Source organism: Anas acuta, chromosome 20, assembly GCF_963932015.1.
Source record: "Anas acuta chromosome 20, bAnaAcu1.1, whole genome shotgun sequence".
In the NCBI taxonomy this organism is placed as follows: domain Eukaryota; kingdom Metazoa; phylum Chordata; class Aves; order Anseriformes; family Anatidae; genus Anas; species Anas acuta.
The window spans coordinates 5,624,150-5,650,108 of record NC_088998.1 but is presented as its reverse complement, the minus strand read 5'-3'; the positions used below and the strand labels follow the sequence as shown (position 1 = coordinate 5,650,108).

The 25,959-nt window shown below is 62.9% G+C and overlaps 3 protein-coding genes across 4 annotated transcripts; 2 read left to right on the top strand and 1 right to left on the bottom strand.

The window, feature by feature from the left end:
- The first annotated feature begins 7,857 nt into the window (after positions 1–7,857).
- CERCAM (cerebral endothelial cell adhesion molecule) lies at positions 7,858–14,167 on the top strand. 2 transcript variants are annotated; one of them, XM_068657131.1, is made up of 12 exons: positions 7,858–7,876; positions 10,327–10,437; positions 10,781–10,898; positions 11,004–11,138; positions 11,216–11,420; positions 11,505–11,624; positions 11,755–11,831; positions 11,978–12,084; positions 12,177–12,309; positions 12,480–12,607; positions 12,675–12,878; positions 13,501–14,167. In XM_068657131.1, the coding sequence occupies exons 2-12, from the start codon at positions 10,364–10,366 to the stop codon at positions 13,733–13,735; spliced, it is 1,536 nt and encodes a 511-aa protein (XP_068513232.1). In that variant the 5' UTR covers positions 7,858–7,876; positions 10,327–10,363; the 3' UTR covers positions 13,736–14,167. The 2 variants fall into 2 exon arrangements, with proteins under 2 accessions (XP_068513232.1, XP_068513231.1); XM_068657130.1 differs by lacking the exon at positions 7,858–7,876 and adding an exon at positions 8,609–8,860.
- Positions 14,168–16,867: 2,700 nt separating this feature from the next.
- On the top strand, positions 16,868–21,888 carry TTC16 (tetratricopeptide repeat domain 16). Its single transcript, XM_068657132.1, has 12 exons — positions 16,868–16,967; positions 17,122–17,303; positions 17,572–17,662; positions 17,869–18,015; positions 18,086–18,186; positions 18,265–18,394; positions 18,497–18,711; positions 18,786–19,027; positions 19,550–19,691; positions 19,763–19,922; positions 20,512–20,669; positions 21,724–21,888. The coding sequence occupies exons 2-12, from the start codon at positions 17,134–17,136 to the stop codon at positions 21,806–21,808; spliced, it is 1,641 nt and encodes a 546-aa protein (XP_068513233.1). The 5' UTR covers positions 16,868–16,967; positions 17,122–17,133; the 3' UTR covers positions 21,809–21,888.
- TOR2A (torsin family 2 member A) lies at positions 21,345–25,939 on the bottom strand. Its single transcript, XM_068657134.1, has 5 exons — positions 25,752–25,939; positions 25,154–25,419; positions 24,007–24,182; positions 23,524–23,651; positions 21,345–22,966 (listed from the first exon to the last, which is right to left on the bottom strand). Exons 1-5 carry the CDS (start codon positions 25,888–25,890, stop codon positions 22,722–22,724), a joined length of 954 nt encoding a protein of 317 aa, XP_068513235.1. The 5' UTR covers positions 25,891–25,939; the 3' UTR covers positions 21,345–22,721.
- Between the last annotated feature and the right edge of the window lie 20 nt (positions 25,940–25,959).

The following is a 25,959-nucleotide window of genomic DNA, read 5'->3' as shown; positions in this document are numbered from 1 at the left end:
CCCACGAAGTTGGGACCGATCCCCCCCTTTCTCGGAGCTGGGGGAAAGCCCGGCCCCGCTGCCTCCGCTTTGCCCCCAGCCGGCGGGGGCCGGGCGGCTGCCCCCGGGGAGGGCTGCGGGAGGTCGGCTCCCGGTCCCCCGCGGCTCCGGAGCGGGGCTCCGAGTTTCCACGGGGCTCGGAAAGTGCGGCCCGGGGGGGGGGGGGCGGAGCGGGGCCGCGGTGCTGGGCTCTCCGCTGCACCTGCTGCCGGCGCCTCCCCCGGCCGAGCCGAGCCGAGCCCAGCCGGGCCGAGCCGTGCCCAGCCCCGCCGGCTCTGCCCCTCGTCCTCTCCACGTTGTATCCACCCGGGAGGGTCCCAAATCCGCCCGGGAGGGATGCGCACGCCGGGGCTCTGCGGGCTGCGCCGGGGCCGGGCAGGGCTTTTAGTTGAACGGCACAACAATAAATGTGTTGCAGAGCCGGCGAGAAAAGAATGGGGATGACCTTCAATTGGTACTGGATTTGAATAACACCACGGGGTGATAAATGCCCATTGTGTTTTAGGAGTAATGAATCTCCACTGTCTCTATAGCACAGAAACAGCAGCTGCAACCTGGAGCCAGCCATCTCTTAAAGACACAGCTCCCACCCGGCAGCCCCCGGCCCGGCTCGGCTCGGCCCGGCCCGGCCCGGCCCCCCCCGGCCCCCCCCGGCTGCCCGATCCCTGCTCGGGGGGTCCCCGGGGCGCGCCCCGCTCGGGTCCCCCCAAGCCCGGCCCCGGCAGCAGCCGGGGTGCGCCCCGCCGGGGGCTGGGGTCCCCCCGCTCAGCCCCCTCTGGCTGTGCCCTGCACCCCCTTTGACCCCCCCTCGGGCTGTTTCTGCTCGAGTTTTGGGGTCCCCCCCCGGTCCTGCTGCTCCGGGACGAGGTGGGGGCACTGCTTGGGTCCCCCGGTGTGGGGTCACCTGCACCCCACGCCGCCCTCCCGCACCCCTTCCCCCCCCCCCGGTGCTGGGGATAAATAATGCTCATTGTTGTCCCCTGATGAATATTACTGACTCGCCAGGCCGGCAGCTGCTGGAGCCGGCCGGGGGAGCGGGGGCATCGCCTGCTCTGCCCAGCCCGGGGGACCCCAACCCCAAAACCCCCAGCCCTGACTCGCCTGGGGGTCCCCTCAGCCATGGCAAGGACACGGGGCTGCTCCCTGCCTTGGCCCCCTCGCAGCCCACCAGGGAGCTGGGGGGCTCTGGGCAGAGCCATGGGGGGCTTGGGGAGGGGGCTGGGGACTGGGGGGGTCCCTGGGGGGGTCCCTGCCCCTCCTCGCCTCCCTGCATCTCCTCCTAACGGCTCCGGCCACGTGGGGAGAGGGAAAGGTTTGGGCTGGGAGAGGAGATCCCACAGCCCTGGGGATGCTCTGAGAAGCCCTACAGAGGGGCCGGGTGGCCCTGTCCCTGTCCCTGTCCCTGTCCCCATCCCCAGCCATCAGTTGTGCCAGGCCTGGGCAGGGGACAGCTGGTGACGGGTGAGGCCTGAGCACCCCGGGCACCCACACCAGGGGTGTCCCCGAGGCAGGGAGGAGGCACAGAGGTGGCGCAGGACGTGGGGACCCTCGCGTCCCCCCCAGCCCCTGCCCTGCGCCGTGGCCAGGTGGCAGCAGGGACGCGGGGACGTGGCCCCCACCGCAGCCACGCGCCTCCCTGGCAGCGCCGTTGGTGCTAAACCCGCTCCTAGGAGTGTGAAAATCAAAAGAAACCAAGCGCATAAAAAAAAAAAAAAAGAGCATCAGCATCATCCGAAGGCCCCGAGCTGGTTGGGAGCCACCGGCGGGGACCTGCCGGGTCTTTGGGGTCTTTGGGGACCCTCAGCGGGTGCTGGGCCCGCAGGGAAGCCCCTGGTGCTGCTCCTGGGCGCTGGGCATTGTTTCAGCCCCTGGACCTGGCGGCCTTTTAACTCGTTTTAATTCCCAACGCTCCCCCCACCTTTTCTTTCTTTTTTTTTTTTAAGTCTCTTTCCCAAATCTCGGCCGAGTTAATGAAGTTATGTGATCCTATAAATGTTAATTGTCTAAACTTCTTCTCTTCTCTCCTTTTTTTTTTTTTTTTCTCTTTTTTTTTTTTTTTTTTTTATCTCTCCCCTCCTTGCTGCTTTCTGCTCCACTTGTAATAAAGAAAATATCTTGGCTGGTCTTAGCCAGTTGCTTGGCAACCTCAATTGAAAAAAAGAGAACAGAATGTAACCAATCCAAAGACAACCGAAAGATTTTGGTGACATGTGACCCCTCCGAAAAGGGCAGCCTTAAACTGTCCCTTCTGTCCTTTGCTCCTGACCATTAGGGTACCTCTCCCTCCCCCCCGGTTCCTTACACCAATAAATATGGATTAGTGAAATACTTTTTCCCACACTGATGAAAAGCCGGGATTGATCTTTCCACCTCCTTTATGTACCAACCTGACAAGTTTCTAAACAAAATTAACAGGGAAGAGGCACAAGGAGCGAGCCCGGGCTGGGCGGCCGGGGCCGGCTCCTGCCCCACGGCCCCATGAGGGGGGACCCGGGTCCCCAACGGGGCGCTGGCGCCGGGCAGGGCCCCCCCCAACCTGCCTGAAACGTCCCCCCCTGTGCTCAGGGTGCCCCGTGCAGCACCAGCGGGTCGGGAACTGAGATCTATTTCAGCCCCAAGTGGGAAAAATAAACCCTGGGCCCTGCCCTCCGCTCCCTCCTCGCCTGTGTGTGGCTTGGGGAGGAATTTCGCTGCACGTCGCCGTGGAGCCCGAGCGCTTGCGGGCCGCAGGGGAAGGCGTCTGCAAATGAAATTTCATCCTGGAAAAAAAAAGAAAAAAAGAAAAAAAAGAAAAAAAAGGCAGAAAACCACCACCCTGATGTCATTGGCTTTCGGGTGCATCCTGTGGCCGGGCCCGTGGATTCCACCTGCACCGGCCTCCCCGCTCAGCCCCGGCGCGGTGGCAGCCCCCCGCGGCACGAGCCTCCCCGCCGCCCGCCCCCGGCTCCCCTCGGGAGAGCGGCCGAGATGCCAAAGTGTTCCCGGGCTCCCCGAGCGGCGAAAGCCTCTTTCGCCAGCAGTCCCCCTCTTCCTCAAAAGCATCACCTTGCCAGCTCCCTTCCTCCCGCGGGCTGCCAGGAAAAAAAAAATTAGGGCAAGGAGAGCGAGCGAGAAAAGCCAATGAACTTGGTTCCAGCTTTCGCTTCGGAAGAGCCGTCCAGCACCGGGAGAAAAATATTTCTCCTGTTTAAAAAAAAACAAAAAACAAAAAAGCAACCCTCTCAGTGCAGCCTCAGAGCCCTTCGGCACTGGGAAGCTGTCCGGAGACGTGGGCTGAGCTCTGCGGCAGAGGACACCGTAAGTCGGGCGCCTTCTCAAGCAGTTTCCTGGCTTTTTTTGGGGGGGGGTTTGCCATGGTTTGGGGCTGAGCCGCCCGGGCTGGTGGAGGAGGGGGTGGTTGGGGTGTGGGGGGCCCCGACCTGGTGCCGGGGAGGGCTGCGAGGTGCTGGTGGTGGCGGGCGGTGCTGGGTGCCGGCGGCTCCACGCACCCCGGGGTGCACAAAGCCCCCTTTGAGCGGTGCACAGAGCGGCCGCTCATCCCGCACCGTCCCTCGTCCCCGGAGCTGTCCCCAGCACAGCCAAGTGGGATCTCGGCCCTTCTGACCCCACAGGGTGGGGGGAGCTCGGGATTTGGGGGCTTGCACCCCCAGGAAGGGGACGGCTGCTCAGCCATCGCCCCCGGGTGCCCCCAACCGGGGATTTCTCGGGATTTTCAGCTGCTGGCTGTCCTCGTGCTGCCTCTAGCACAAAAACAGGGCCTGGCCACCCCACGCTCTACCTCCTGCCCCGTGACGGTGACACCCGCGAAGGCACCAGCCCCTGGTCCCTGGGGTGGCCGCGGGGTTGGGGTGGGGAGGCTGGTGGCACCTGGTGGCACCCGGCGGGCCCCGCTGGCCGCCCGCCCCGCGGCGAGGCCGGCTCCCCAGGCACAATGCCGCGGCCCCGCTCCTGAGCCGGGAGCTGAAGCCCCTTTCCCAGCGCCGAGCGCCTTTGTCTCGCCTTTGTGATGGAAAGAGTCCCTCCTAAATCAATGCCATGACACCGGTATTGTCTCCTCGCTAGGAGTTTTTAAACTTTTCCCCCCCGAGGTCAGGAATGTGGCCGGTTTCTATTGGGACGGAGGAGCACGGGTGGGTGGGGGGCTGCGGGGTCACGCTGGCTCGGCGGGTCAGCCGAAAACAAAACCTTTTGAAATACCTACTCTCCATCACTGCCAACATTGTCCCCTGCCAGCAGGGGCCTGGCACGGCCCTTCAATGCCTCCAGCCCGGCCGCTGTCCACCCCAGCGGTCAGCATCTGGGAACGGACAGAAGGGCATTGTGCGGGGACAGCTTTGTTTTCGGTCACAGCTGCCCGGGCTGGGACGGGGCCCGACCCAAAGTCCTGGTGGGTGGGAGAGGAGGGAGGGGATGGAGGGGACAGAGGGGACGGAGGGGATGGAGGGGATGGAGGGGATGGCAGCGCACGGGTCAGTGCATCGTGGGGGGACCCGTCCTGTCAGTGCTGTCCTGGGCACCCCAATGGCACCGTCCCTCTGAGAGGGCGCAGCAGGGGACGGAGCAGTGCGCCCTGCTGGGGTGCCCCGGGGTGCTGGCACGGCCACATCCTGCCCAGTAGGGCCAGGACAGGTTGGGGTTGGGGCTGGGAAGCAGGAGATGCGCTGGTGGCATCCTCCCAGTTCTCTGTCTCAGTTTCCCCTTGCTCTGAGGTGTCCCAGTGCCCCCAGTGGGTCCCCTCCGGGGGGATGCTGGCCTGGCACCGCTGATGGGTCCCAGCCTGAGTGGTGCTGTTTTGGGGCTGAGCACCCTGTGCTGCCTATGGGGACAGAACCTGTCCCCATAGAACCTATGGCTGCTGGGAGGCTGCAGCGTGGTCATGCCCATGGAGCAGAACATCCCTGATCCCAGCAAGGGGCAATGGGGCCCTGGGGGAGGCTTCCCCTCCCCAACGCTTGCAGCCCCCCAGCAGCACCCCCAGCATCCCCCAGCCAGTGAGGGGCAGCATCCTGGGGGCTCAGCGGTGATTTTCTGCCCCATCCCCAGTAAAAATCCCCCCGGATCCTCCATCCAACACGGGGATGCTGCCCCAGGTGGCCGGAGCAGCCTCCATCCCCTCTCACGGGGCCTCTCTTGGGTGGCCCTAAACCCCCTGAGGATTTTTCCAGGTGGGACACGGGAGGATTTCGAGGCTCTGGGTTTGTTTGTGATATTTTTGCCTGCTCCGGGGGGAGCGGCCTGGAGAGGAGGAAATCCGAGCGGCGCCCGGCGATGGGTTTAGCAGAGGGCTGGGAGCGGAGCCCGGCTGCGAGGCCAGCCCCGGGCTGCTGATGCAGCGAGCAGCTGGAGGGCAGCGAGCACAGCCAGCACCGAGGGGCTGCGGGGTGGGCATGGGGCGAGGGGAGCCGGGCACCACCCCTGCCTCAGTTTCCCCAGCTGGGGCAGCGGGTTTTTAGGGGATGGAGTCACTCGGGCAGTGGCACGGCGAGGGAAGGGGCCCCGAGGCTGCGCTGGTGGCCGGGGCACCTGGGGACACCGTGGAGCGAGGCCATATGAGGAGTTCTTCCTATGAAATAAGTTTTTAAAAGGATTTTTGGAGGCTGGGGGACTTGTACTAACCCCCTGGGCACACAGACGCGCATTATTTCTGGGCGTATAGAGATATTTATTAATTTCCTGCAACCGAATCCGAGGCTTTCAACCCAGCAGAATGTGACGTTTGAGGAACCTGGAACTTCTCAAAGGCTTTACTGAAAAACGCAGCGAATGTCAAGGAAGGGGTGGAGACAGGAGGCTGGAGAGGGCCAAAAACCTCAGCCCTGGGTCCAAAAGCAACTTTTCCCTGTAAAAAAAAAAAAAGAAAGAAAAAAAAAAAAAAAAAGGAAACACACTGAGAGAAACTTCACTGCGCAGGATGGAGGCGAGGGGGTTTCAGCGCCCATCCTGGGGGGTCCTGGGGCCCAGAACCAGCAGCAGTCCAGGGGCTGGGGGTCCAGGGGCTGGGGATTCAGGGTTTTGGGGGTCCAGGGGGCGCAGGGCTTGATCGGCAGCCAGGTGGGGGATTTGGGCAGGTGGAGGAGGCGCTGGGCTGGCCCCGGTCCCGCTCTGATTGCAGGACCCAGCTGCCCCAAATCAGCCCGGCTGGGGGAGCGGGGAAAAACCAAACTAAAAGAGATCTTACAGCCCTACCCGAATAAAATCAGGACTTTAATTAATGACCAGGCATGATGGGAAGGGGCTTTTTGGGGCGGGATGCTTTCGGGCCTGACGGTGGCTCTGTGTTTCAGGTACTGCCACTGGTGCACGGGGTCCCCTGGGGACCTGCCCCCCCCCCCCGTGCCACCCCGATGGAGGTGCTGAGACGCAGCGAGCCGGGCGGGCTGGCACCCTGAGGAGCAGGCAGGCACAAGAGCAGGTAACCTCTGCTTCTCCCTGTGCTCCTTCACAGCTTTCTTTCTTTTTTTTTTTTTTCTTTTTTCACTGCTTGGCACAAGCTGTGAGGTGTCGCCAGCCCCTCGGGGCTCTGAGGGCGATGTGATTTAAGGTGCACGACCAGCAGTGACCCCAAGTGATGCGGGGTGCGCTGCTCCTGGGCTGGTCCCGTCCCATCTCCGGGGTCCATGCGATCCTTCCCGCACTGCTCCGTGCCTCAGTTTCCCCAGGTCGGGGCGCAGCACCAGCACCCCCCTCAGTGCTGGCTGAGGGGACAGCAGGGGACGAGCACACGGGGTATTCTGTGGGTTAATCGCTGCTGGCACCCGGCCTTTCGGGGATCCAGGGCTCTGCACAGCCTGGTTGCTGCTGGTGCTGAGCTCCGTCTGGCCCTGCGGGGTGCTGGGGGCAGGGCAGGGCTGTCTGCGACCCCGGGGGATGCAGGAGTAAAGGGACATAGGGATGTGGGAGTAAAGGGGTGCAGGAATACAGGGGTGGAGAGGTGTGGGAGTGGAGGGATGGAGGAGTAAAGGGATGCAGGGATTTGGGGTGAAGGGATTTGGGGTGGGGGAGTAAAGGGATGCAAGGATGTGGGGGTGGAAGGATGTAGGGGTATAGGAGTAAAGGGATGCAGGGGTGCAGGAATAAAGGGACAGAGGGATGTGGGAGTAAAGGGGTGCAGGAGTAAAGGGACGCAGGGATGTGGGGGTGAAGGGGTGAAGAGATAGGGTGAAGGGATTTGGGGAGGAGGGATTTGGGGTTGTAGGACTGGAGGGGTGCAGGAGTAAAGGGACACAGGAATAAGTGGATGCAGGGGTGCAAGAGTAAAGGGGTGCAGGGACGCAGGAGTAAAGGGGTGCAGGAGTAAAGGGGCGCAGGACTACAGGGCTGCCCCCTGTCAGGCTGCAGGCACGGCCCCGCATCGCCCCCGGTCCCCGCGGCCCCCCCCCAGCCGGTCCCGTCCCGGTGCGTCCCCGCGGGGCCGGGAGGTGGCAGCAGCGGCCGCGCTGCTGGAGCCGGGGCCCGGCGGCTGCGGGGACCTCGTCCTGCCCGGGGACCCTGCTGCGGGGTGTGCGGGGTGTTCCCCGCTGTGCGGCCGGGTTTTGGGGTCCCGCAGCCCCCCATATGTCGCTGCAAAGCGCCCTGAGGCTTCCTGACCGATCCCGTCCCCAAAAAACTTGTCTGAGCTCGGGGTGTAGATGTGTTTTCGCTCCCTTTCCACCCGTTATGGGGTGTCCCTGCACTCCCAGTGCCCCCCCCCCCCCCCGGGTAATTTTCTCCCCTGTCCTTGTTCCAGGTGCTGTGGGACAGCTTCGCCCTCCCGGCCACGTTTTGGAGGTGCCAGGATCCCAGCGGGATGGAGACGCAGGGAGCAGACACCCGGCCGGGATGTGGGGTGGGCCTGCAGGTTTGGCAACGCGCCCCCAGTCCCTTCCCAGTACTGGGGGCACTGGGGACACCATCCTGAGGGGTGCCCAGCACCACCAGGGTGGCTGTTTTCTCCCCGGGACATGGCCTCTCCCTGGCCACGCTCGCTGTGGGTACCGGGCGGTATTTATGGGGCTGGAGGTTGGTTTTAGGGAATTTCTGGCCAAATGTCCCAAAGTCCGGCAGCTCGGACACGTTGCAAAGGCCCCGGGGCCTGCTGCTGGGGGGGCTCAGTGGGGCCAAACCCCTCGGCCACCCGTGGGCAGGGGGTGGCTGAGCCCCGCTAGCCACAGCCCCCCTGTGGCCACCAGCCCCTCGCCCCCTGCAGCAGGACACGAGTGGAAATCGCAGGGTGGGGACACGGGGGGGGTGCAAAGGGGCACAGAGGGGTGCAAAGGGGTACGGGGGGGTGTGAAGGGGCACGGGGGGCACCTCCTGGGGGCTGCCATCCCGTGCCTGGCTCTCACCCCACCGGGGGGCTTTGGGGGGGCTTTGGGATGCCGGCTTTATTTCCCCACAATATCTAACAAAGCGCCCCCCTCCCCGGGTGGTGGTGGTGGTGGGGGCGTCCCCTCGGCCCTGTAGCCCCCTTATTCCTCCTCCTCCTCCTCCTCCTGCTCCGGGGCGGTGGTGGCAGCGAGGGGGGAGGTAGGGGGGGGGGTCCGTGCAGGGGCCGGGCCGGGGGCGGGGGGTGCGCGGAGCTCGGCGGGTCCCAGCCCGGGCGCGGAGCCCGCCCCTTCCCCGCCCGCCGCCGCCGCTCCGCCATGGGGCTGCTGCGAGCCCTGCTGCTGCTGCTGGCCACCGGCACCTCCAGCGGGACCCCCCCCGGCACCGGGACCCCCCCGGACCCCGAACCCCCCCGGGTGGTGCTCGCCCTGCTGGCGCGCAACGCGCAGCACTCGCTGCCGCACTGCCTGGGCGCACTGGAGCGCTTGGATTTCCCCCCGGCGAGCATCGCGCTGTGGTGAGGGGGGGGGCGCCGGGACCCCCCCCCGGGGAGTTTGGGGTCTGGGGAGCAATGAGGGGTTTGGGGGGAAATGGGGGTGTTGGGGGGAAGGGGGTGGGGTGGGTGTGGGGGGTCTACGGGGAGGGGGAGGGGGGTGGGATGGGGGGGTATGGGGGAGTTGGGGGGGCTCTAGGGGATTGGGGGGGCTCTGGGGGGTGTGGGGGTGAAGGGGGGGGAATGGGGTGCGTGGGGAATATGGGGTGAGTGGGGAGAATGGAGGCCCTGGGGGGGATAAGGGACAGGGTAATGGGGTCCTGGAGGAGTGGGAGCCCCTGGGAAGGGGGGGGGACGACGACAGAGATTTGGGGAGTGGGAACCTGGGGAGTGACCCCTCCCCCGTTTGTGGCAGGCAGCAGGGACCCTGCGGGTAACCAGAGGGGCTGGGGCTGTGCGGGGGGCTCTGCCCTGGCTGGGGTACCAGGGGCTGGGGGGGGGCACAGCCCACAGCGAGGGGCAGAGACCCCCACTGCCCCCCTCCCGGAGCTGTGGGGCTGCCGAGGGAGGGGCACCCTGGGTTTGGGGGGGGCTCTCCACATCCCCAGGGACAGACGCTGCCTCCCCCTCCCCACTGAGCCTGTTCCTGTCCCCCCACCCCCATCCACAGCCCCCCCAAACCCCTTTTACCGTGCCGGTGGGGTGGGAGAGGCGCCCCCGTCCCTTCCCTTCCCCGCTCTGTCGCAGCCGCCGCTTGCCTGAGCTCGCTGGAAACTTTCCCCCTGCTGCTTTTATGGGCGATGAGGCAGGGAGGGTTTTTTTGGGGGGAGGCTGTGCTGGGGGGGAGCTGGGGGGCTGTCACCTTCGCTGTGCCACCCCCTGGAGCCTCCCCGGACCCGATGTCTGTGGCAGGCGCTGCCGGAGCTGTGTGGGGCCAGGCCCTGCCTTCCCACCGTGTCCTCGGGGTCCCTGCGGTGCCAGGGCCTGGGGGGCAGCTCGGGGGCTCTGCAGTGGGGTGAGGGGGGTGAGGAGCATGGGGGTGGCACCGCTGCGATGTGGGGCTCGGCCCCGTCCCAGCGGGTTGCCCCCGGGCATCGTTTTGGGGACGGGGTCTGTGTGTGGCGGGGGGGAAGCTTTGGGGAGGGGGTGCAGAGGGGCGCAGCAGGGTGCAGAGGGGAAGGAGCCACAGCTACGGGGCCAGGAAAGGCAAAGCTGATTTCGGGCTGCAAGAGCGGGTCTGGAGGGCAAGCGAGAGCCGTGGGACAGCCCGTGCTGGCGGGGCAGAGTCAGGGAAGAAATTACCCGTTTGCCTTCCTGCTGCGAGCGCAGCTTTGGTTCCTTCAAATTACACCGTGCCTCTCCGAGCGAGCCCCGCTCCCCTCCTTCTCTGCCCTGGCCTCGTGGGGCTGGAGGTTTTTATAGCACAGGGAAGGTTTTTTTTTTTTTTTTTTTTTTTTTTTTCCCCGCGGGGCTGATGTTCCCCCCTCCAGGTGCGCGACGGACCACAACTCGGACAACACCACGGCGATGCTGCGCGAGTGGCTGGTGGCGGTGGGCAGGGATTATCACTCGGTGGTGTGGAAGGAGGTGGAGGGGCCCAGGTGAGGCTGGGAGGCACGGGGCCAGGCTAGGAGCGATCCCACAGCCTCTCCTTGGGGTTTGAACCCCCTTTTCCTTCCAGCTCCCCCTTGGATGCGGGGTGCTGGCAGGGCTCTGTGCAGAGGGGTTGCTCCATCGGCTGGGTTTGGGGCAGCTCCGAGCGTCGGCACAGCCCTGTCCCGTGCTTGTGGGGCTCCACGGCCCCGCCGGCCCCATGGGGATCCCGCTGCAGACCTGGGGCGGCTGCCAGCAGCAGCCGTGGGCTGACTCAGCCGGCCGGCACGCGGAGCCTGCACCGAGTCTGTGCGTCCCCGTTAACCCCCGCCTTCCTCCCCCCTCGCTCAGCGCCTACCCCGACGAGCTCGGCCCCAAGCACTGGAGCGACAAACGCTACGAGAACCTCATGAGGCTCAAGCAGGAGGCTCTGAGCTACGCCCGGGAGCAGCGGGCGCATTACATCCTGGTAGGGCAGGAGGGGCACGGGGGGCACCGTGCATATAGGGTGCAGGAGGAGTCGTGGCCGGGTGGGCATCCCCGCGCCTCCAGCCCCTGCACTGTGCCCCCGCAGTACGTGGACACGGACAGCATCCTGACCAACAACCAGACCCTCAAATTCCTCGTGGCGCAGAACAAATCGGTGGTGGCCCCCATGCTGGACTCGCAGACCTTCTACTCCAACTTCTGGTGCGGGATAACGCCCCAGGTATGCCCCTGACACCCCCGGGGGGCCGCCCCGCTGCGTGCCCCGCGTCCCTTCGCCATCAGCGCGCTGTGCCGCAGGGCTACTACCGCCGGACGGCCGACTACTTCCCCACCAAGAACCGGCAGCGCCGGGGCTGCTTCGCCGTGCCCATGGTGTACGGCACCTTCCTGATCGACCTGCGCAAGGAGGAGGCGGCGCGGCTCGCCTTCTACCCGCCTCACCCCAACTACACCTGGGCCTTCGACGATATCATCGTCTTCGCCTACTCCTGCCAGGAGGCGGGTGAGGGATTGGGGAGGGTGAGAGGTGGGGGGGTTTGGGGGCTGGATTCTGTGGTGTTCACCCCCCTCTGCTGTGGTCCTGCAGGGGCTGAGGTCCACGTGTGCAACCAGCAGCGTTTTGGTTACATCAACGTCCCGGTGAAGGCTCACCAGACGCTGGAGGACGAGCGGGTCAACTTCGTGCATCTCACGCTGGAGGCCATGGGTGAGCGCTGGGGGGGTCCCGGTGGCGCAGGGTGAGGGGTCCTGGTGCTGTCCCCATGTGGGGCCGTCAGCCCTGGGTCCCTGCTGGAGGGGTCCGGGCTCCATCAAAGGGATTTCCCACCTCTTGGCAGTGGACGGCCCCCCCATGCAGCGCTCCAGGCACATTTCGGTCCCCCCCAAGCCTCTCACCAAAATGGGTTTTGACGAGGTAAGTGCCCAGCGGCCCCCCCCCTGTGCCTCCCCTCCATCCCTCCTTCACCGTGTGCTGCTCCCTGCCACCACGGCGTTCAGCCGAGCCCCTGTCCCCACAGTGATGTCCCCCCCACCCCACGGGGCTCTCCTCTTCCTCCCCAGATCTTCCTCATCAACCTGGTGCGGCGGCCGGACCGGCGGCAGCGGATGCTGGCGTCCCTGCAAGAGCTGGAGATCGCCGTGCACGTGGTGGATGCCGTGGATGGGAGGTGACCGTGCGGGGCCACTTCTGTCACCCCGGGGAGGGGGCTGCGTTTTGGGGGGCTGGGACACCTCGGTAATGCGACCCCTCGCCTCGCAGCACCCTCAACAGCAGCGACATCAAGGTGCTGGGTGTGGACATGCTCCCGGAGTACTACGACCCCTTCTCCGGCCGCACGCTGACCAAGGGTGAAGTCGGCTGCTTCCTCAGCCATTACAGCATCTGGAAGGAGGTATGGGACCGGGGAGGGACACCAGGACTGGGTGGGGACCCCATGTGCGGCACCGGCTCTCCGGAGCCACAGGGAGAGGGTTTTTCCTGCAGGGTGAGCGGGCCCAGTATGGCCCAGTACAGCCCAGTGCGGTGCTGGGGCGTGCTCACAGTGCTGTGCCCTCCCTGCAGATCGTGTCCCGGGGGCTGGAGCGCTCGGTGGTGTTCGAGGACGACGTGCGCTTCGAGGTCTCCTTCCCGGCACGGCTGCGGCGCCTGATGGAGGAGCTGGAGGGGGCGCAGCAGGACTGGGACCTCATGTAGGTGCTTGGAGGGGATGACAAGGGGGGGGACACACGGGGCTGGCTCTGACCGCTCGCCCCCCAGCTACCTGGGGAGGAAGCAGGTGAACGCGGAGGACGAGGCGCCTGTGGAGGGTGTGCGGAACCTGGTGGTGGCCGGGTACTCGTACTGGACGCTGGCCTACGCCATCTCCCAGCGCGGGGCGCAGAAGCTGCTGGCTGCCGAGCCCCTCTCCAAAATGCTGCCGGTGGACGAGTTCCTGCCCATCATGTACGACAAGCACCCCAAGTAAGGAGCGGGGGGGATTTTGGGGGGGGTTGTGGGGCTGTGCCGCTGTGGGAACATGTGTTTCTTCTCTGTCGTCACCGTCCCCCCCCTCCCTGTCCTCCCCCTGGCGTTGCTCATGCTGGAGGAAAACATCTGCAGCATGAGCTCATTCCCCCCCCCAGCCGCCGCCTGGCTGCCGGCCGCTGGAAAATGGCCCTCGGCCAGAGTGGGGGGGTGGCGGGGACGGAGCTGGGGCACGGTGCTGGCCCCGCACGGGGGTCTCGGCCCCGTTGGGGGAACCTCCCTGCCCCGCATCCCGGGTTGGGGGCAGCGGTGGGGCTGTAGATGGATGGGGGGAGGTAGATGGGGGTTAAGGGGAGCACCGGGGGTGTCCCTGGGGAAACAGGGTGGGAAAAGCAGAGAGCAGGACATCAAAGTGGAGAGATGTGAGGGTGAAAGGTGGACGGTGCTCTGGATGTGGACGGGGAGCTGCGAGGAGCCCCCCAGAACCCAGAGCTCTCTGAGCACGCAGTGTCTGTGCCCATCCCCGCTACCCGCTGGCCCTCCCCACGCGGTGGCTTCCCCAGCACGGATTTTCCAGCCCCGCTCTGTGTGTCAGCCTCTCTCCTCCTGCTCTCCCCAGCGAGGACTACAAGCGGCACTTCTCCCCGCGGGACCTGCTGGTGTTCTCGGCTCACCCCCTCCTGGTTTATCCCACCCACTACGCCGGGGACAGCAACTGGCTGAGCGACACCGAGACCTCCACCATCTGGGACGACGACTCCAAGCAGACGGGCTGGACGGGCTCACGGAAGACCCTGAGGGACCCGCGGGGCGGCGGGGGCTACCTGCGCTCCTCTGCCCGTGATGAGCTCTGAGGTTGCTGGATGAGCCTCCCCGGGGGCAGCCCGACCCCCTGCCAGCCCGGCGTGAAAGCATCAGGATGCTCACGGTTGCTCCTGCCTGGACCTGCAGGGATGCTCGCTGCCTTTCCCCCGAGGGACCAGGCGTTGGGACTCCGTGGGGAGCATCGCTGGTGCCCCAAGGTGGGATTTATCCCCAGGGCTCTTGGAGAGCCGGTGCCCAGCTGGGCAGAGGGGCTGCTGGACCGCTCTGCTGGGGATGTATTTTCCTGGTGTGCCAGCGCTGTCCCAAATGGTGCAAACTTCTGTTTTTTTGGACATCTCACGTGGATTTGCAGGTGTGGGAGGAAGGGGGAAGGCCTCCTGCCACCCACCGGGCCTGTCCCTCACTTGTGCCACATCTGGGGTGAAGCCCAGGGAGGATTAAACCAGACTGTTTGGAGCTGACGTGCCCGGCTGCTGGCTGTGCTGGGCAGCACTGCCCCGCATTGCATCCCGGAGCCTGACCTGCCTGTGCTTTCGGGGTGATCACTTTTGGAAACAGGGGAAAAAGGAGAAATGGGGAAAAGGGGGGGTGAGAGATAGGGAATGGAGCTGTGTGCTCCTGGGGTGAGGGCTGGACCTGGTGGAGGACATGGTTTGTTCTGGTGCAGTGTGCTGATTGGGGTGTTTCTGTGGGGCAGGGGCATGGGGAAAAGCCCCTTCTAGCAAACCAGAGCTGCAGGGGAGAGCCCCATCCCTCCTTGGCAGCCATCGGTGTGCTCCAACCCTTGGTGGGTACCGGTCAGTGATGCTGGTGGCCCCGTGCATCGCTGTCCCCCTGGGGCTGGCGCTGGGAGGCAGCCAGGAGGACCCATTCCTGCAGAGCTCTGCTCTCCCCAGGAATCGCCGATGAAAATGACTTCCCTCGTTTGCGCTGATGCTCTCAGTGGAGGTTTTGACCTTTGGACTGAAGACCTGACACCAGCTTGAGCACCGGGATGTGCAGCTGAGTCCTGCTGGGCTCTGGCATTTGTCAAGTTTGTGGCCAGCTTTGGAGGAGGGTGTTTGCTTTTCAAGAGCCTGAGCTTGTTTGGTGTGAAACCTCAGCTCCCTGGAGCGGGTAAATGCTCTGCAGGGCAATGCTTGGTTGAAAACTGAGGTGGAGGAGCAAGTTCCTTGAAAATGCTTCAACTAACTGTAGTCTGGGTGAGTGAGGGGAGACGTGAGCTCCCTGTCAGCCCCTCAGCCTGATGGAGGTGGTGGGGAGGTGGCAAGTGAGCCCGGCAGCAGGATGTCTGAAGCCACCAAAATAATGATCCAGGAAAGTGTGATTCAGGGCTGGGTGAACAGCTACACCAGGGGCCTCCTGCAGGAGAACCACCAGCTCCAGGAGGTCACAGAGGGCCTGAAGATCCCAGGGGATCCCCTGGAGAACAGGGAGCAGGACGTGGCCACGTGCAGCCTGCAGTCACAGGGTCCCAGACAGTATGTGCACGGGTACTGTGGCAGGATGGAGAGCTGATGGGAGGCTGGGGACATCTTTGCCACATTGCCTGTCCCTTGGCTGCAGGTAACCTCGCTGCAGACCTTGCAGCTTGAGGAGCTCTTGGCTGGGAGCTGCAGATGGAGAGGGTGAAGGTCTTTTGCCAGCTGGAGCAGATGAAGGAAGCAGCAGCAGTGCTGTGGTACACGTGGCACAGCAAGGGTCCTGGGACATGTTCCAGTGCCCACTGGGATGCAGGCAAGGAGCCACCGTGCTCTCAGGGCTTGTAGGGCAGGCAGGACGTGCCAAGGAGAGCCCAGGGCCTTTGGGATGCTGGAGTGGTGGTGGGGAGAAGCCATTCCCTGGGCTGCCCGCTCTGGCAAGGGACCTGTAACGGGGCTGGCCAGGAGGAGCCAGAGTTCCTCCAGCTTTCAAAAACTCCAGTGTTCTGGCACAAAAACCCTAACTCAGAACTATGACGGCCCCACAACCTCCCCACTACTTGCTCCAGCTCAGTGGGAGCAGACCTCATGAGCTGGTGAGCTAGGAAATTCCAGGCAGCTCTGGCTTTCCATGACACACGGCGCTGGGACACTGCTGCAGTGCATCCACACATCCACGAAGCAGGGAACATGCAGGTGAGGACGGGAAGGTGATGTTTGGAAAGTGCTGAGTGAGGCTAAAGCCACCAGCAGGGACCTCAGGGAGGGACCCAGGAGGCAGCAGCCCCTGCCCAGCCACCCTGCAGTCATGATGGTGCAGAAGGTGGTGATATCTTGGCCCTGTCAGAAGGGCTGGCTGGCCAAACAGCCAAAAAGGGTCTCCTGCCTTCCTCCTATTCATGTCCCTGCTCGGATCCCTTCTGTATGTTGTCCCTATTGTCCCTGCCCTGCGCTCCAGTTTGGCCCTGCAGCTCTCCAGGTGCACCCAATTTCCCCCAGAACCTCCCTAAGGGCTTCCAACAAGAAACCCTTAGAGCTGCAGCCACCTTCATGGGCCACTCCTTGCAGCACTGGGACTGCCATCGTGGGGACAAACTCGGATGGCACCCGGCTACCAGGGTGCCTGGCAGATATGGAGCTGCCAGCGCTGGTCCCCAACAGGCAACTGAAGGGCGAGGGGATGGTGCTGGGTCATGAGGAGTGGCCCCCACGCCTTCCCCGGGCATGTGGGGCCCAGCTCCAAGAAACATGAGGCTGGCCGAGGTTTGTGCTGGGCTGCGCCAGGACGCCGGGCTCCTGCCAAGCCTGGCGGGGCCGCGAGAGCTGCTTGTTTCCATGTCTGCTGCCCTGCCAAAACGGCGTCTGCCTTGGGGAGGCGGGGGGAAAAGGGCAAAGGAGAAAAGAGGGAGAGAAAAAGGGGAGAGAGGGGAGCAGGGACTTGTCAGCAGCAGAGGGGGGAATGGGAGCTGGGGATGACAAGCCTTGCACTGAGGAGGGGACAGCACCTGTCCTGCCAGGACCCCCTCCCACTGCACAGCACTAATGCAGGGCTAAACCCCATCATCTCCCCGTGGGGTAAAAGGACAAAACCCCCACGTTATGCTGCAAGCACCCCGCCATGGGTGGAAGCTGAGCCCCTCTCCACAGGGACGTGCCCTGAGGCCAGCCGCCCCCTCACAGGGCACCTCCCCGGCGCCATCTTGTTGGGGGGGGGGGGGGGGGGGGGCGTAGGGGCAGCCATCTTGCTCCCGGGCACCGCCGCCATCGTGGTTGCGGGCGGGGGGCGGCATCGTGGGGCCGGGCTGGGCTCCTCCGTGCTGCCTCGTCCACTCCCCTGGGGGTACAGGGAGACCCTTCCCTGTCCCTTCTCCCTTCCTCCTTCCTCCCAGCTTTGGCCGTGGCTGGGGTGCCCCCCAGGATGCTGGCTGTTAGGGGGATGCTCAGGAGGGGTTGTGGGGCAGAGGAGGGCTGCAGGGAGCTGTGTGCCGCTGCAGGGGGGCGCGGAGATGGCTGCCGAGGAGCTGTTTGCGACGGCAGTGCCTGAGGAGCAGCTGGAGGCCGGCAGGGAGAGGGCTCTGCAGAGGATCTTCGGATCCAGCTGCTGCCTGCGCAGCATCGAGTGCCCCAGGGAAGCGGGGCCCTTCGGTGCGGTTGTGCAGGGCAGGATGCAGGAGCAGTAAGTGCTGGGGCTGCTCTGCCTCCGAACATGGTCACAGCTGGGGCACCCGGTACCCGTTACCTGCTCTAACTGCCTTCAGCAGCACTCTGCGTGGGCAGGAGCATGTGGGGTACATGGTCCTCAATATCCCCCCAGCCGCCCTCCAGCCCTGTGTGTGTCTCGGCTCTGCCTTTGGAGCTCCCTTCGGACCCTGACGGGCTCCACAAGCTCCCACGTTTGGCAGCGAGAGCCTGGGCCCGGCTCATGGCTCTTTTCCTCCCCGCAGCTGGCAGAAAGGGCTGGAGTTCTCCTCCTGCGGCCAGTGGGAGGAAGCCATCATCTGCTACACGAAAGCCATCGGCCTGGATCCGCAGCGGGTAGTGGGTCCCAGGGGTCTGGGGACATGCCGGGGAAAGGGAGGCAGCGTTGTGAAGGCTGGCTGTAACACCAGTAACACCAGCAACACCAGCATCTGGTTTCAGGACGCACTTTCTGTGGCATTAGCCTCTCGCCAGGCTGATCCTGGGGAGCTTGAGTATTGCTGGGTGGCGGGCAGCAAGGGCTGAGGGTGTCTGTGGTGCAGGCAGAGCTGTACGAGCAGCGGGCAGAGGCTTTCCTCCAGCTCTGCGACTTCCAGTCGGCCGCTCTGAACTTCAGGAAGGTGCTCACATTGGGACCTGCACGGGAGCAGCACTGCCTGGCTCGCTTAGCCCTCGTCCTTGACCTGCAGGTGAGCTACCACGCCGTCCTCCCTGCCTGCAGCCCTGCCCCGTGGCCACGCTGACAGGTTATCCCTGCAGGGACGATGTCTGCTGGACCAGGAGCTCTACAGCGAGGCCCTGGAGGCCTTTACGCGAGCAGCTGAGCTGCAGCCCCACCGCAGGGTGTTCCGCAGGAGGAGGTGAAGCAGCACGAGGCTGTTCAGCCGCGCTGGTCCTGCCGTGGGCTCCCCACCAGCTGTGCCCCTTTCCTCTTGCAGCATCTTGTGCCTCGCTGCCCTCAACAAGTTCCCTGAGTGCCTCCGGGTGCTCAACAGAGACCTGGCGGAGGATGCGAGGAACCCTGACTTGTACGTGCTGCGTGCCTCCTTCTATGAGCACTTCGGGCAGGTACGGCTGCTCCGGTCCCCGAGGGATCCTGGCTGCTCCTCCTGGAGGTGGGGGACGCAGATGGAAGCTCCGGGTCCTGAGGGATCCCGGCCTCCCGGGCAGCTGTCCCTGTGCCACCAGGACATCCAGCGGGCCCTGGAGCTGGACCCGCAGCACGGAGCCGCCCAGGCGCTGCGGCAGAGGCTGCGGAGGCGAGGCCTGGAGGCCAAGGCTGAGGCAGTGTCGAAGGCTCTGTGCGGGGACCTGCGTGGGGCCCTGCTCAGGATCAGCTTTGCCATTGAGACCAACCCCTTGGCTGCCGAATTCTTCACCCTCAGGTGGCGGACGTGTTACTGCCGCCAGTTGGCCCCACTGGTGTCCGAGTCTTCATTTCTCTGTCCCTGTGTCGCAGGGGGGCCCTCCTCCGACGGCTGAAGGACTTCGGTGCAGCCTTAAAGGACTTGGCCAAGGCGAGGCAGCTGTGTGCCAACGAGGGCCCAGAGGCTCAGGAGGCTCGGCGGCAGCTGGTGCTCACCTACAACGACCGTGCCGTGCTCTGCTACGCCCAGGGTCGGCTCGATGAGGCTGTGATGCTCCTTGGCGAGGCTCTGCGAGATGAGAGGACAGAGGAGGGGCTCTATGTCAACAGAGGAGGCAAGTGGGGGTCAAAGCAGGGTCCCCAGGGCAAGAACGGGGGCTCAGGGATAGGGCTGGGGTGTCAAAGAGCAGCAGCTTGTACCTACACAGTGGATGCAGGGAAAGGCCCTGCTCTGGGGTCCTGTGTTAGGGACTGGTGGCTGAAGGTGGTAGTAGGGCTCCTGGGTTCTCTCTTGATCCTGATCCCAGTTCCCAGTCTAAGTTCTGTGCCCCCCAGAGATGCCTTTCCTGTTTCAGCAGTGAGGAGAGGACCAGGAGTGAGGATTTACCACTGGCTGTGCTGCTCCCTCCCCACAAGATCTATTCAGGGGCAGGGCTGGGATCTGCTGCCCTCTCCCATACCGGGCTGCATCTCCTGGTGGTCGCAGAGCTTTTGCCTAACGATGCTGAAACCCGGGGTGGGCTGAACACGAGGCGTGTGCTTCCCACCGGCACGGAGAGCTCCAGGCAAAGGCCCAGGGCAGCAGCCAGCCCCCAGCTGCTCCTGGTCACTGAGACGCCGGCACGGCTTCGTTGCAGACTGCTTCCTTCGCCTGGGGGAGCTGGCCCACGCGCTGGCGGATTACCAGCAGGCGCTGGAGCTGAGCCCAGGGAACCTCGGTGTGCAGCGACGTGTTGCGGCGGCGCTGCACGAGCTGGGTCATCGGGACGTGGCGGCGAGGTGAGCAGGAGGTTGGTGCAGCTTCCAGAGGGTCTGCGGAGAGCCCTGTGTGTGCTCCTGTCCCCTCGCAGGTGGTACCAGCAGGCAGAGGCTCGTTTCTCTGCTACCATTGAGCACGACCCCCAGGAAGCTCTGCACCACTTGTACCAGGCCTGCCTGTGCCCACAGAAGGTGCAGAGTACGAGGGAGGACACCTTGCAGAGCCTGCGGCTGGACCCCACGGACAGTGAGGTACGGCCCTGCTGCTTCTCTCCGCTGCCCTGCTCGGGGACCAGGCAGTTACTGGCTTGCTGCCTCAGCTGCAGTGCCTGTGCCTGGTGGTTGCGTGGTTTGGGACAAGCCTGGTGTCTGTGTTCTGTGTCAGGGCCAGCAGCTGGCACCAAGAAACAGGAGTTGGGGGTCAGGGGTCCTGCTGGGGTACAGGTCCAAGCCAAGCAGCAGTGGTTACAGCCTGGCTGTTACAGCAGTTCTGTGGTAGAGCCATCAGGCAGGGCTCTTTCCTCCTGTTCATTCTTATTTTCCTGTTTCTTTGAACTTAATGCAAGGCAGGAGCCCTCCTGCAGCTGGCTGCAATGAGGGGAGCGTGTCCCCACACTGCTGTTGCCAAGCATGGCACTTAGTGGGGCAGCAGCACGGCTCAATAGGTCAGGGGCTTCTTTATGGAAAAACAAAAACGGGCTCCCTGTTGGGGCAGGTCTCGGGGAGGCTGCCAGGTCCCTCGCTGGTGGCACGAGGCAGGTGTTTGGCTGCAGGGGAAAGCTTTTCCGTGCGTGCTGGTACATCAGGAGGACACCCAGGTCTTGTCTTGTTGCCGCTGCAGATCCTTTCCCTCACACACCACCTCTTTCCAAGAACGACTGTGCAGCCTATCCTGAGGAGTGAGACCGGACGCCTCACCCAAGAAACCTTGGAGAAAACGCTTCAGAGCCCTCCAGAACCCACAATTTTGGCCGATGACACCTGGTGTGACAGCAGCAGGTGAGCACTTGCAGGTTTGTCTCGGGTGCCAGCCTGCTGGCACTGCCTGCTCCCAGAGGGGTTTGCTCAGCCCTGAGCATGGCAGTTCTGTTTGCTGTGGAGCACTGGGGCCCATTTCAGCTGCCTTCAGAGTTAACTGCTGAATTACTCATGGTGCCAGAGCGGTGACAAGTTGTGTGTGCTGCCAGGGCACAGGGGGTCAGCCTTAACCGAGCTTGTGGGCTTGGACACCACAGCACCCACCCAGCACCTTGCCTTGGCTGTGTGCTTGCACGGCCACCCAGCAGCTTCTGCTGTGACCCCCCCTGGGAAGCAAGGTGCTGTGTGCCTTCTGCCTCCTGCTCTGGCACAAGTCCTGGCCTTGTACACAGAGCTGTGCTCTGCACAGGTGAAAAAGGGCTGCCCGTAGCTGTGGCACAGGCCCCGTGGCTTTCCTGTACCTCTGCTGGCTCCTTTGCAGAGACCGCCTGGGCCAGCCACTGCCACTTCTCCTTCTCCCCTGGGAAAGGCCACTGTCTTGTTTCCAGTCACCTAATTAGAGACCATCATCTCTGGGCCACCAAATCCCCAAAGTGCTGTTGCATCAGGCGGCTGTGCCCATGCAACTGCAAGTCTCCCAAGTCCTCCTGCGATAGCTGCAATTAGGAACCCAAGTAAACGACTCTTCCCCAACTATTTATTTCATAAAAGATTTATTTTAAAATTAGAAACCTCTAACGTTTCTGAGAGAGGCAGAATGTTTGAGCCTGTCTGTGGGCCAGCTCCCAGGCCACAGCTGGGTGGTGCCTGCAGTCGCTGTCCCACAAGCTCTGGCTCTGGAGGCAGGCTGGAATGGTCCCAAGCACTGGCAGTTTCAGCACAGGGCCTGAGGGGAGCATCAGAACATCCCCGTTCACCCACCCCTCGAGAATTTTGTTCCCAGAGACTGAATGGTTCTGGTTCCTCTGACCTGTGCTCCAGTAACTGCAGAGATTAACACAGGACAAAGGCCAGCAGTGCCACGCACCCCATGCCTGACAGCTCGGAGTGCTGCTCTTCTCTCGCTTGTCCTCAGGTTCCCACGTAAGTGGCGCCCCCAGGAAGCTCAGCAGAGCTGGCCCAGCCAAAGTTTGCGAGGTCTGACCAGCAGAAAGATGTAAAAGAGGCTCAGCAGCTGATAGCACCAACTCCTCAGTCTGCTGTAGAAATCAATATTGAATAAAAGGAATTTTAAAAACCATTTGTAGCACCACAGTCTCCCCTGGAGGTAGGCACAAACTTTTTTTTTTTTTTTTTTGTAGCTAGTAAAACAACAGCGAGGTCTGGTGTTTTGTTTTGTTTTCCTGGTTTGCTGTAGGACCTCAGGGGAAAGATGGACGGGGAGACGAGGAAGAGCTGGGCTCTTGGTGGGTTGGGCATTGACTTTTCCCTCATTGTGACCCCGTGCTTCTTGATGGTGAAGCTGGTCCCTACCAGCACCTATTCACAGTGAAAGGAAACTGGAAAGAAGTTGGCTCTAAAAATCCCTTGAGAAGAAAACTTCGTTGCAATGTTGAAGGTGTTCACCAGCCGGCGGTGCAGAAGTCAATGCCAACGCTGTCACATTGTACCAAGGAACTGAGGTACTGCCACGCTTAAAAAGTTAAAAGAAAAAAAGCTAAAATGCTGTATTAAAAAAATATTTTTGGGGCTCAGAATCTTGATGCAGTGGATCAGTAGCTGCCAGAAGAGGGGAGAGCTGCAGATTGGTGCTGCCGGCAGGGTGAGAAACCTCCCTGACGCTGTGGTCCCTCTTGGCATCTTCCCCTTTTCATCACAGATGTTTGGGCAGTGCACCAGGCTGGTCGTATCCACCCTCACCTGGCACAGGATAAATCCATAAAGTGCTTTAAGTCACATCACTTGCACTGGCTCCCACAGCTGCATCCTGCAGTGGCATCCTTGGGGCTGGAGAGAGGAGATCAGCAGGAGGGCACTTGTGCTACCTGGGCCTCATCCTGCCAGCCCTGGGCTCTGCAGCGCCACAGCTCCGTATTCGTTCCCCGTGGAGCCGAGCAAGGCCCCTGACAGTGGCTAGAAGAAAAAACTGATCCGAGAGGCCACTGTTTTGCAGCCTGTTGATGAAAATAACTTCTCTTCTTCTGGGAAGTAGGGGATGCTGTCAGCCACCTCCTGGACCACGTCCTGACGTACTTCCAGGCCCTGCTGGATGAGTTCGTTGACGACGCACTGCTTCACGTGGTGGCGCTTCAGGGGGAGGAAGGGCACGACGAAATCAATGAGATGTTCATTAATAATCCCAGATTTCCAGAACCCACCTGCAAAAGCAAAAGAGGAGACAGGTTTTACCTTCAGAGTGTCAGCGGTCCTTGGAATTCAAAGAACAGCTTGGTGTGAAGCCAAAGTACTCAGCTGCAGACAGATCTGCTCTGGTTTGGTACAAGGAGTGGAACCGACCAGTTGTTAAACCCTCCTCCCCCAAACAGATCTGTTTTTCTCCAGGAATGGGTAGGATTTAGCAGCCAGCCTTACATTCTGCTCCCTGGGGCAAGTTCAAAGCAAGGAGATGCAGGCAGGCAGGGGGGACTGGCACTTGTCAGTGAGCGTGCTGTGCTGGCTGCCATCCCTCAGCTGTGAACACACATCTTCTCCAAACAATTTTGCTAAGTGTGTTAACAGGTCTGCTGGCCTGGGGAGCTGGGGTATCCCTTCCCTCTGCCAGGACACCTTGAGGGGACTGCAGTTCCCTTCCCTCCAAATCCCCATCCCTTTCTGTCTGCCTGGGAGGTGCCAGGCAGCTCGGCGGCTGTGCGGCATGGGCCTGGCTCCCTCTGCTGGGCTCTGCTCCCCGCCAGCAACACTTCCAGGGACTCACTCTGAGGGTTTTCAAACACGGCCTTGGAGATGGCTGACTCCGCGTCCTGCAGGCTGATCTCCTCCCGGTCCCTGTGGGCCCGCCACAGATCCAGCGTCATCTCGTTGATCTGCTCCCCTCCTGCGTTGCTGCACAAGAACAAGGTGCTGGCTTACCCGGTGTCCAGGAAAGCGGTGCTGCAGGACAGAGGAGGCAGCCGACAGCCTCCAGCCTGCAGGAGCTCAATCCAGCTTTGCCCCCTGCCTGCCCTGAAATGACTCCTGTAACGGCAGCCAAATAACAGGGACGGGAAAGCTTTTTCAGGCTCTCCAATTTCGCCTGTTCAGAAGGAAATAATGTCTCTGTTTTTGCAGAGGATGAGTGCTGGGAGAAGGAAAAGCAAAATGAAAGCAGGCTGTGAGGCAGGTAGCGACCCCTGCCCAACTGAGGAGCACGCTGCTGAACGCCCCGCGCTGTCCCACGCGCTGCAGAGGCGCCTCTCACCTGATGAAGATGAAGATCGCTTTGCGGTAGTTGGTGCCATACACGACCCAGGAGGGGCCCAGGAAGGGCATGATCACGTCGATCAGGCCCGGGTGCATCTTGTCCATCTCGTCGAAAAGGAAGGCCGACCGGCCGCAGCTCGTCAAGTTGCCCTGGATCCAGCGCTTCAGGTTCTCCTAGGAAAAACGTCCACCAAGCCGTCAGGGGGTGAGATACAGAGGGAGGAACAAGCAACGCCCGAACAAGGGCTGAGGTGAGGGTGCTGAAAGCAGCTTGTCCCTGCACTGCACCACCTCCTCACAGCAGGAACAGCAGCACTGAGGGGGCCTCCTTTGTTCTGGAGCTGGCACAGCGACGTATCGGCGGTGTTAGCCCACTGTAGAGCTTGTGTTGCAGAGTTAAAGCAGCAGTGTGAAGGAGGCAGCGAACCAAAGCTGGGCGTTCAGCCTCCTACACTTCCCCACGTTCTCTTTCACTCTATCCACAGAGTTCCCAGAGCACCAGAAGGGAGATGTGCTTTTTGCCAGCTCCTTTCCTGGTGCAAAAACAGTGTGCCTGCACTGAGGGAGAAGAGCCCAGCATGAGCTTTTACCTTACTGAGCATATTTCTTCTGAGGACACAAAAGAACCCGTAACTTCTCCAAACACCCAGAAAGGAAATGTTCGGGTGCGCTGATTCCCCTGCTCTGCTGAGGTTTCATTAGCAAAGCTTCATGTTTTGGTTTCCTGCCTTCCTCAGCTTTAAGAGGCACAGGTTCAGCTGGTGTTCGGGACCTGCTTGCTGTGCGAGGAGGAATTACACACCCTAGCAGCACAGGGGCTTTCACAGCTCTTCAGCTGTTTGCAAAGCAAGGGGAGAACTTTAGGTGGAAGGCACTAACGTGAGGCCCTTCTGTGTGCGCAGAGGGCTGTGTAAATATTTAAAGAATAAGAACGCAATCACAGCAAGGACGGCTGTGGGGAAAACGAAAGTGGTAACAGACAGAGGACATCCCAGCTGCTGGGGGATCCTTCAGGAGGTTCATGGAGCTGCTTGGCAAAGGGCTGTATCATACAGCTCACTATAAAACAGCCTGGGTACGTGCTGGGGATCAGGAGGATGTAACCAAAGCCCAAAGGAGAAGTGAGCAGCGCTGAGAGGCCTTACCTTGTACTGCTCGATGTGCTCGGCGTGGGGGAAGTGCACGATGGGGGAGAAGTGGTGGACGTAGGGGCTGCCCAGCCCGCCCTGGAAGAGGTGGCGGACGAGCATGGAGCTGACGTAGGTTTTGCCCGTCCCCGTGGAGCCGTGGAAGGACAGCACCAGGGGCTTGGCGGGGCTCGGGCCGTGCAGGAACTGCTGCAGCCCCTTCATCAGCTGCTGCCGCACCAGGGGCTGCCCCACCAGGCTGAGGGCCAGGTCGCACTCCAGACCTGGAGCGAGTTCCACGTGGCGGTGAGAGAAAACCCAGAAATTGAGGAAACCCAGACATTGAGAGAACGCAGTCATTGAGGAAACGAATTTTCAGAAAATTCATTTTTACAGAAAACCCGGAAATTCAGAAAATGGAGATTTTAACAGATCCGTGCCAGGCACAAGCAGCGGGGCCGTGCCCCAGCCCCACCCCGGGCTCCAGCCCCGACCTCCCCCTGCCCCGCGTCCCCCCCGGGTCCCCCCGATCCCCGCTCCGGGCCCCCCCAGAACCCCCCGAGCCCCCTCCCTGTCCCCTCCCGGTCCCCCCCCCGGTGCCCCCGTCCCCCCTGACCGCGCAGGTTGGTCCCGAAGCCGCACTCGCAGTCCGCGGAGAGGCCGCAGCGCAGCGCCCGCAGGTCCCAGGCGGCGGCGGCGCCGGGGGGGGCGGCCCCCAGCAGGGCCACGGCCAGCGCCAGAGCGGCGGGGGCCATGGCGGCGGCGGCACCGCCCGAACTACAACTCCCGGCGTGCCCCGCGCGGTGGGCGGGGCCTCACCCACA